Here is a 9,440-nt window from a genome sequence, read left to right on the forward strand (position 1 = left end):
GTGTATTATCTCACCAGTTTTTAATTTGACAGGATCCATGAATTTTATGTCGAATTCAAAAAGTAATGAGTTTTTATAATTATCCCTATAGTATACTGCTTGTTTTTGGGGGGGGTTTTTTGCATTGTGCAACGTGGCTGTAAAATGTTTTCTTAAGTATTTCCCCAAATTTCCACACAGTAATTCAAATATGAAGACACCACTGAAAAGTATAACTTTAAGGATTCCTGGTTTATCAAATGCCTTGTTTTTGCCAAAACTGCAAAACGTTTTTGATATTTTTGCTTTTACATCAAGTGAGGCTTCCAGGAGACATTATGATCTAACACAATACAAAGAAATTTGTTCTCATGTATTTGCTCAATGCAGATGTTATTCACCGCTTCCTGTACTGGATCCATTACTTTTTGTTTCCCAAGCCATGTATTCTTATGTGTTAATATAGTATTGCAGATTCATTTGTTATCCCATTAACTAAAAAATGAGGGGAAAAAATTAAGAAAAAAAAAGTTAATCAGAGCTTCTTTTAATCTATAAAGAAACCAAGTAAATTGAAAAGCCAACATATTTCAGTCATAAATTAACTGTATCATTAAGACCAGGGCAGTTTCAGAGGGCAGTTGTGAGTTACCTGGACTGTGATCCCCTCTGACTTGTACTCAGCTTGTAAACACTGGGAGAAATTTATCACAAAAATCTGCAACAAAGCATACGTAACATAGAGGGCCAGTGAGTGAGCAGGTTATGATGGGTTTGAATGAACGTGTGAAAATAAACACCAGGGAAACACCTTGGTGGCCGAATAAAGAGCCACCAGCGGATGTGGACGGAGACCCATTTCAGAGGAGATGTTGATGATTAATCCTTTGCCTCTGGGAGTGAGACAAAACCCAAATGTTTATAGATCTGGTCAGTCTAATGTTGCATGTTATTGATGTGTCTGTAGATACCTGAGCACCATGCGAGGAAGAATCAGTCTGGTCATCTGTATTGTGACAACATAATATTTTTTACAGATAGAAAGTTGCATGATACCCATTAGATGGTATGTTAGCCCAGACGTCTTACCTGGGGTACAGAGAGTATGTTACAATTGATGATGTCAGTGATTTTCTGTCCAAAATAATTAGAAATAAAGTTAGAAAACACACAATAGCCTCGGTTACTTTAAATCATCCGGTGTTTGGCCATGGAAAAGTAATAGATCACCTTTCCGGGATCTGGTGTTTCCAGAAAATAGGCGAAACGATCATTGCAGATCATTCCAACGTTGTTAACTGTGCGGTTCAAGATACAAGAGCTTTCATTAATAAACACTACTGGTGTCTCATTTTAGTCAATAAAAGACAGCAAATATAAGATAAATAATGAAACACAACGGTTGTTTTTAACTGTTGGAGGAGATTTTGTTTAAGGAGGAAAACTTATAAAGAGCAAAACACATAAATGTTTTTAATGTTAAACACAAACTGCTTATAAATAAGAACTTTTAATTGTGTTTTTTCTATATTACCCAGAATTCCAATCTGCAGGTCATGGAGCTCATGAGCTATGGTTTGGTAGATGCTGCTACCCTCTGTGAAGTCCACTTTGATGGTGTGAGTCTTTCGTCCGTACTTGTTTTCTGAGGCAGACAGTACATGTGTGTTAACCGTTTCAGCTTTAAGAGAAATTTAATGAGTTTATTCGCTGCGAAGACAACATTTGAGGACATCTCCATCATCTCTGCCTGACTCACCGATTTTTTTGGCAACCTTTTGAAGCCTCTCATCAGACCTTCCTATTAAAACAACATCCAGACCCCGACGTGCCAACTGCAGGAAGACATGCAGACAGATGGTGAAGATGCTGTAGCTCAGACATAAATCTGTCCTGATAAATATGCAGATTCTGCCTTAAATTACTTTACACAAAGATACAACCAAAACATCAAATCTGAAATCTGATTTTTCTGAAATGAAGATGCAAACTCACCTCAGTGGCATAAGCTTTACCAATGCCAGACGTGGCACCAGTTACAACTGCATGAAGAAATTAGTGGAGAAAAGTCAACTTTGTAGAGCACAGAAACAACATAAGATGGGTGTCTCAAACACCAAAATGCTATTATTGACATTAGTCCTGTGTAAGTAATTACACATTCTATGATGAGAATGGCATTTTAAGTATCACTCAGTGGGAAGTACTTTAAGAGTTTATCTGTTATGGAGATTTAAATTATTACATGTTGATGATAATAAGAGAGGCAGGGAAATCAAAAGATCTTGTACATGCTCCTTTTCAAACAAACGGTATAAATCGCAAGTAAGGTTGGCATGATAATTTTATTGTACATCTATATTTTTTTCTGTTTTTAGGTTTTATCGTCTGATCGAAACGGACGAAAATAAATATTTCAAAAATGTTTGAAATGTTATTCTTTTTTGTGCATAATGGATTTCCTCATACTTTACCTGCCCATTGTCCATACGCCCGCAGGTTCGCCTGACAAAGCGACGATAAGACGTACTGCCTGAATCCACAGCAACATTTCCAGGTGAATTTCAGCAGGTTAAGAGACAAAGTTAAACCTCCTAAGGCTGCCAGAACATTGATCACCAACGCCTTGTGGGGGAAGTCCAGAGCAAGAAGCATTTTCAGAAGAATGTGGAAGTTTAGACGAGGTTTTCTTCCTTTTTAACAGAAGAAATGGAGATACTTAGTTTGTGCTCCTCCCCACATTTCTTCTCCTCCCTCCCCCCCTCTAAGTCATTTTCCAGGAGATTGCTGCAGAGGGTTGATTGTTAATATGCTGAATCTCAGAACCACAAAAAATGGTTCTGAGAAGCAAACCTGGCCCAGGCACATCCTCTGACTTTAACCAACCAAATTGAGATTCTAAATTACACAGCAGTTTCTACCTGCTGAATCATATCTGATAGTGTTAATAAGTAGAATGAGCTAATGATATATTTAAAATAGCATGGTTTGTCGTTTTAAATAACCTGTCCTCACTGCACTGGCACTGGCTGCATCAGGAGAGGCCCAAGCAAAACCAGGAATCAAGACAATTACAGAGATGTTAACTGTTTCTAAAAACTGCTGCTAAGTTACACCCTGTGAAAATGACAAAAGAATCCAGGGAGCGATTCTAGGTTGCTTCTCTCTCATCAGTTGTATATGATAAATAAAACACAACAATACATGTTCTCAATACCACACAGTGGAGAATAAAACTAACAAATAAATAATAATAAACTGCCAAATATCAGTGTTTTGATATATTTCTGACCAGTAAAATAACAGGTTCCCAAGCTTTGCCGTTAGTCCAACGGCCATCACCCAACCGACGCACACAACTGACGCACAGACATATTATGTCTAAATTCTCATGAAAAAGGAGAGAAACTTTTCTAAAGTTCACAAACATAAAAATGATCACCTTCAAAAGCCAATTAATAAACGAAAATGAGAAAATATAGTTAAATATCTACGTCACAACATTAAAAAAAAGCACAACAAACGGTTTTTTCAGCTTCTGCCGTTAGTCCAATGGCAATGACCCAACACACCGCAAACGCAATAAAAGAGCTGCATCAGACTACTCATAAAACTAAAAACTGCTTTTAAAGTTTACAAAAATGATAAATTATTATCTATAAAATGTATTTTACAATATAAAGGATAGTAATATACAACTTTTCGATCTCCATTACCTGTGAAAAAGAATCACCGTAGTGATTTCATGTTGCTTCTCTAGCGCAAAAGCCCCCTAGTGGTGGATGTGGTACTACAGGTCAGTCCCGTAAAGGCTAACGGATTCCTGCTGTATGGATTTCAAGTCCCTCAAATAAAAATAATACAAATATTAGAGCAACATAAGTTGCATTTAAATTATTTATAGACGTATATGAAACATTAATTAATATTTATTCTAAACATTTTTAATGCTTTGAAATTACAGAATATCCCAGAACTGCACTGGAGGAAAAGTAATTTTCCTACATGGAGGAAAGTAATTTTCCTCCATGGCATTCCTGAATGCCATGGAAATTCAGGAACCTGAATTTCCATGGCATAATTTGCCAATCAACTGGTTGAAGTCCTGCAGGATAAACTGCTATTGTTTACTGGAATGCATGTAACACTGACCTGGTTTNCCCATTGTCCATACGCCTGCAGGTTCACCTGACAAAGCGACGACAAGACATACTGTCTGAATCCACGGCAACATTTCCAGGTGAGTTTCAGCAGGCTGAGAGCCAAAATGAATAATCCAAAGACAGCCAGAACATCAGTCAGCAACGTCTTACGGGAGAACTCCAGACCAAGTAGCATTTCCAGCTGAATGTGGAAGAGTTTAGAAACAGCGTTCTCCTTTTTATAATAGAAGAAATGAAAACATTTAGTTTGTGCTCCTCCACACATTTCTCCACCCCTCTTAGTCATTTTCCAAGAGATTGCTGCAGTGGGGTGATTGTTGATATGGTGAACTTGTTGACACAGAAAGTGTTTCTGAGAAGCAAACCTGGCCCTGGTTTGCTTCTCAGGGCCAGGGCCCTGCTGGATCTCAACTTGGTTGGACATTTAAACAAAATGTCCAACCAAGTTGAGATCCAGCAATATATAATCTATAAAGCTGCTGAATCGTATTTGAGTCCTATGGACTTGATAAAGTACTATACAATTACAAGCAATTTACCATTTAATAGGCAAAATGAGTTAATGACATCTTTAAAGATGTCATTTTGAAGATAAAGCATGGTTTGCTGTTTTGGGTCAAAGCATTAAATTACTTGTCTGCACTGATTGCATCTAATCTCAAGAGGTCCAAGCAAAACCAGGAATCAAGACAGTAACAGAGATGTTTCCCATTTCTGAAAGCTGACAAGTCTCTTACGACTTTTGAAAATGGGAAAAGAATCACGGGAGTGATTTAGGCATTTAGGCTGCTTTTCCATCAGCAGTTTTACAGAATCATAAATAGAAAAATACCAATACATTTTCCCCAATATCACACAGTGCAGAAAAAATAACTAGTTAATCAATCAAAAGCAGTAATGAAGTGACAAATGTCAGTGTTTTCATTACAGTAAAATAACACAGGTTCCCAGCCTTTGCCGTTAGTCCAACGGCCATCATTCAACACAAAACACAAGCCGACGTAAATGAGAGCAACTTTTCTAAAGTTCCCAAACATAAAACAATTATCACCTACCAAAGCCAATTAATAAACAAAAATAAGAAGATATAGTTAAAAATCTACGTCACAACATGTTTCCCCATGAGAAGGACAACAAACACCTTTACAGCTTCTGCCGTTAGTCCAACGGCAATCACCCAGCACCCCACAGACGACAGAAAAGCTGCACCAAACTACTCATAAAACTTAAAATATACTTTTAAAGTTTATAAAAATAATAAATTGGTATCTATAAAATGTCTTTACAATATAAAGGATACAAATATGCAACGTTTCCACAAGCATTACCTGTGTAACGGTAGAAGAATCACCGTAGTGATTTTAGGTTGCTTCCTTCTCATCAACAGTTCAATAGAATGAGAGGATGTCGCTAAAGCCCCCTAGTGGCGGATGTGGTACTACCGGTCGATTTCAAGTTGTTTATTAAAACATAACAAATATTAATTCAACATAAGTTGTATTTCAATAGTTCCTAGACTTAAATATGTGAATTAATATTAAATCTAAACCCTTTTAATGCTATACAATCACATGAGTAATTACATAGAATATCACAGAGCTGCATTGGAGAAACAGTCTTCAACCTAAGACAGTTATAATGTGTCAGCTGTTTGCTTAAGAAGAAACAGACCTCTTTCGTTTAAAGGGAATGTTTGTACGTTGACAAGCTGATACTGCCTCTGATTAAATGAGTGACAACAGTGGTGATAGTACAGAGTGTACAATTCCAGTCCTGTAGCCCAAATGATGGGAATTTATCAACAAACTCTGTTTGTCTGATAAATCATGTTGTCATTTTTGTTGACTACATTCATACTCCTATCACTACCAAAGCATGTTTATGTGAAAATATGTATGTGGTTTTTTTTACCTTTTTACTCCTCACTGGTTAAGTACATGTAACATTTTTTCAGGTATAACAAGCCAGTTCATGCAAGCAAAACTTTAATTTTAAGAATAAATGTGGGTACAGCTGCTTGTCAGTGGATCCATAAGTTGTTGCTTTCTTGGGGGGGGGGGAAAAACTTACATGTTAGCTCCAGATCTTTCTGAAGCTCTTCTGATTGTTTTTTTGATGACTCCATTTTCTGAAATGTTGTGAGCAGCACCTGTTCGTGTTTGGTTTACGTTGAAATGCTGATTTTTCCACTTCTTAAACTTCGTCCCCTGAGGAACTCAGGTAAGTTTTCAGGAGTTTGAAAACACCTGTACCTCACCAGGATGTTCTGCAGCAGTAAAATTGTGAAGCTGCTCAGAGACGTTATTTTTAGCCATCATAAAAAGCTTTTTTTGTGACGCCTCTGTAATTAGAATTTCCTTCACATCACTTATTACTAAATCAACTGATGTTACTTTGCTGTTTCCTGCTGTTTTCTTGACTTTTTTACAATTTTCTTGGAGTTTTCTGAAGATATTTTAATGCCTCTTTATTTTAATTTACACATGATTGAGGAACTTAGTTTTTTACGTGTTCCTGAATTAGTCTGATAGTTTCCAACATGCCGTGTAATTTTCTAAAAATGTTTGATTTATAAGTGGAGATTTGCAGAATCCAAGTAGCTGAAGTTTCCACAGCTACTTGGATTGACTTAAGTTGCTATACTCTGCTAGTGTTTTGTCAAGTCCAACGTAATCCAAAGCTGCTTTCATGACCACCATACCGCCAGTGGAGATGCCATACAGCACATGGACATACCTTTAAATAGGCTGAGATTTATCTTTTTTTTTATTTGTTTACTTAAAGTGTTTTATTTCCTCTGAGGAACATAAACATCAATCTGTCAGTAATCTAATTGTGTTTGTTGCATTATTCACATACTGTTTTTCAGTTACTTTTTTGTCACTGTAGCATTGTAGAGTTATGCTACTGTAATAATAATACTACTGGAGGAGGGTAAATTTAGCTTTTCTTCTAGGGCTCAACTCTCATGAATGAGACATAAAAGACACAAACCTGATCCGTAACTAAGTAAATGTTTGAAATATATATCCTATTTATACATATTTTCTGTTGTAATATGAGGACTTTCCTACAATGCCGGCATTTGGCAACAAAAAAGTCAGAGATCATTTCAGTCAACATAAAAGATTTACTTATTTTTCTTTCCAGTGAGACACCCCTTTTCCCGGGGCACACCTTTCCGACAGTGTTCTATACTCCCACTTTTTCTCAGCCACCGGATGAAAAATGTCGACATCCGCAGCCAGTCCGGCACGAGAATGGAGAAAGCCGTGCTCTGTAGGATTTTGTTCAAGCAGAGAAAAGTGAAGACGAGGAAGGAGACAGTTTGAAACATTGGAGCAGACCGTGGCGTGTTGCTGCTCTGACCTGCAGTGCATGGGACAGACAGCCGCTGGTGAAGGTGGAGTGGCCCACGGTGTTCAAAGCATCATAGACGAACCCTGGAGCACTCTTCACAAACAAGTTGACTTTTAGGTTGTTTGTCATGTTGGTGGACACCATGAATGGGGTCACACACTGAGGAAACAGCAACATTGAAATTAGATAACAACAAAGGTCAAGGTTCATTTTAAAAGAAGCTTGCTTTTGTTCAGTTGAAAGACAAATTAACCTTAAATCCCAGAAGAAAAAAAATCAATGTATTCTTATATTTCTGTGTCATCCATGTACAATTGCAATAAAGATATTTTATATAATTTTCTAAACTGCTGTATATTTATATAATCTTCCAAGTCCTCATCCAAATTGTTCCACAAATTCACTCCACAGACTGCAATGCCCATGCTTCTCATTGGTATATGTGCTTTTTACTTTCTAAAACTTCTTCTGCTGTTTTCTGGTAAGTGATTATTTCTTACTCTGTGTATTATCTCACCAGTTTTTAATTTGACAGGATCCATGAATTTTATGTCAAATTCAAAAAGTAATGAGTTTTTGTAGTCTAAATATCCCATTTTAATAATTATCCCTATAGTACACTGCTTTTTTTTTTTTTTGCATTGTGCAACATGGCTGTAAAGTGTTTTCTTAAGTATTTCCCCAAATTTCCACACAGTAATTCAAATATGAAGACACCACTGAAAAGTATAACTTTAAGGATTCCTGGTTTATCAAATGCCTTGTTTTTGCCAAAACTGCAAAACGTTTTTGCTATTTTTGCTTTTACATGCTTCAAGTGAGGCTTCCAGGAGACATTATGATCTAACACAATACAAAGAAATTTGTTCTCATGCATTTGTTCAATGCAGATGTTATTCACCGCTTCCTGTACTGGATCCATTACTTTTTGTTTCCCAAGCCATGTATTCTTATGTGTTAATATAGTATTGCAGATTCATTTGTTATCCCATTAACTAAAAAATGAGGGGAAAAAATTAAGAAAAAAAAAGTTAATCAGAGCTTCTTTTAATCTATAAAGAAACCAAGTAAATTGAAAAGTCAACATATTTCAGTCATAAATTAACTGTATCATTAAAACCAGGGCAGTTTCAGAGGGCAGTTGTGAGTTACCTGGACTGTGATCCCCTCTGACTTGTACTCAGCTTGTAAACACTGGGAGAAATTTATCACAAAAATCTGCAACAAAGCATACGTAACATAGAGGGCCAGTGAGTGAGCAGGTTATGATGGGTTTGAATGAACGTGTGAAAATAAACACCAGGGAAACACCTTGGTGGCCGAATAAAGAGCCACCAGTGGATGTGGACGGAGACCCATTTCAGAGGAGATGTTGATGATTAATCCTTTGCCTCTGGGAATGAGACGAAACCCAAATGTTTATAGATCTGGTCAATCTAATGTTGCATGTTATTGATGTGTCTGTAGATACCTGAGCACCATGCGAGGAAGAATCAGTCTGGTCATCTGTATTGTGACAACATAATATCTAGGTATTTATAGGTGGAGCGGTGTACAAGTGAATATAAATGAAGTTATGAAACGTTAACGCAGACGTCTTACCTGGGGTACAGAGAGTATGTTACAATTGATGATGTCAGTGATTTTCTGTCCAAAATAATTAGAAATAAAGTTAGAAACACACATATAGCCTCGGTTAGTTTAAATCATCCGGTGTTTGGCCATGGAAAAGTAATAGATCACCTTTCCGGGATCTGGTGTTTCCAGAAAATAGGCGAAACGATCATTGCAGATCATTCCAACGTTGTTAACTGTGCGGTTCAAGATACAAGAACTTTCATTAATAAACACTACTGGTGTCTCATTTTAGTCAATAAAAGACAGCAAATATAAGATAAATAATGAAACACAACGGTTGTTTTTAACTGTTGGAGGAGA

General features: G+C 36.8%; 2 protein-coding genes across 2 annotated transcripts in view; both read right to left on the reverse strand.

The window, feature by feature from the left end:
• LOC103145703 (very-long-chain 3-oxoacyl-CoA reductase-like) overlaps positions 1–3,779 on the reverse strand; it is a 7,912-nt gene extending 4,133 nt beyond the window's left edge. Inside the window, exons 1-10 of the mRNA XM_016676964.1 lie at positions 3,696–3,779; positions 2,454–2,672; positions 1,975–2,021; positions 1,739–1,814; positions 1,514–1,624; positions 1,210–1,277; positions 1,069–1,113; positions 951–985; positions 791–872; positions 600–697 (exon numbers count right to left, since the gene is read on the reverse strand). Of these exons, the coding sequence (XP_016532450.1) occupies positions 600–697; positions 791–872; positions 951–985; positions 1,069–1,113; positions 1,210–1,277; positions 1,514–1,624; positions 1,739–1,814; positions 1,975–2,021; positions 2,454–2,634 (743 nt within the window). The 5' untranslated portion in view covers positions 2,635–2,672; positions 3,696–3,779. The remainder of the gene's footprint in view (positions 1–599; positions 698–790; positions 873–950; positions 986–1,068; positions 1,114–1,209; positions 1,278–1,513; positions 1,625–1,738; positions 1,815–1,974; positions 2,022–2,453; positions 2,673–3,695) is intronic.
• A 3,482-nt stretch (positions 3,780–7,261) lies between these two features.
• The window catches only part of LOC107837484 (very-long-chain 3-oxoacyl-CoA reductase-like), a 9,711-nt gene continuing 7,532 nt past the window's right edge, over positions 7,262–9,440 (reverse strand). The window contains exons 2-8 of the mRNA XM_016676965.1: positions 9,246–9,362; positions 9,105–9,149; positions 8,974–9,008; positions 8,814–8,895; positions 8,655–8,720; positions 7,512–7,661; positions 7,262–7,419 (exon numbers count right to left, since the gene is read on the reverse strand). Coding sequence (XP_016532451.1) covers positions 7,273–7,419; positions 7,512–7,661; positions 8,655–8,720; positions 8,814–8,895; positions 8,974–9,008; positions 9,105–9,149; positions 9,246–9,362 — 642 coding nt within the window. The 3' untranslated portion in view covers positions 7,262–7,272. The remainder of the gene's footprint in view (positions 7,420–7,511; positions 7,662–8,654; positions 8,721–8,813; positions 8,896–8,973; positions 9,009–9,104; positions 9,150–9,245; positions 9,363–9,440) is intronic.

The sequence above is a fragment of the Poecilia formosa genome, unplaced genomic scaffold (genome assembly GCF_000485575.1).
Source record: "Poecilia formosa unplaced genomic scaffold, Poecilia_formosa-5.1.2 Scaffold145, whole genome shotgun sequence".
NCBI lineage: Eukaryota > Metazoa > Chordata > Actinopteri > Cyprinodontiformes > Poeciliidae > Poecilia > Poecilia formosa.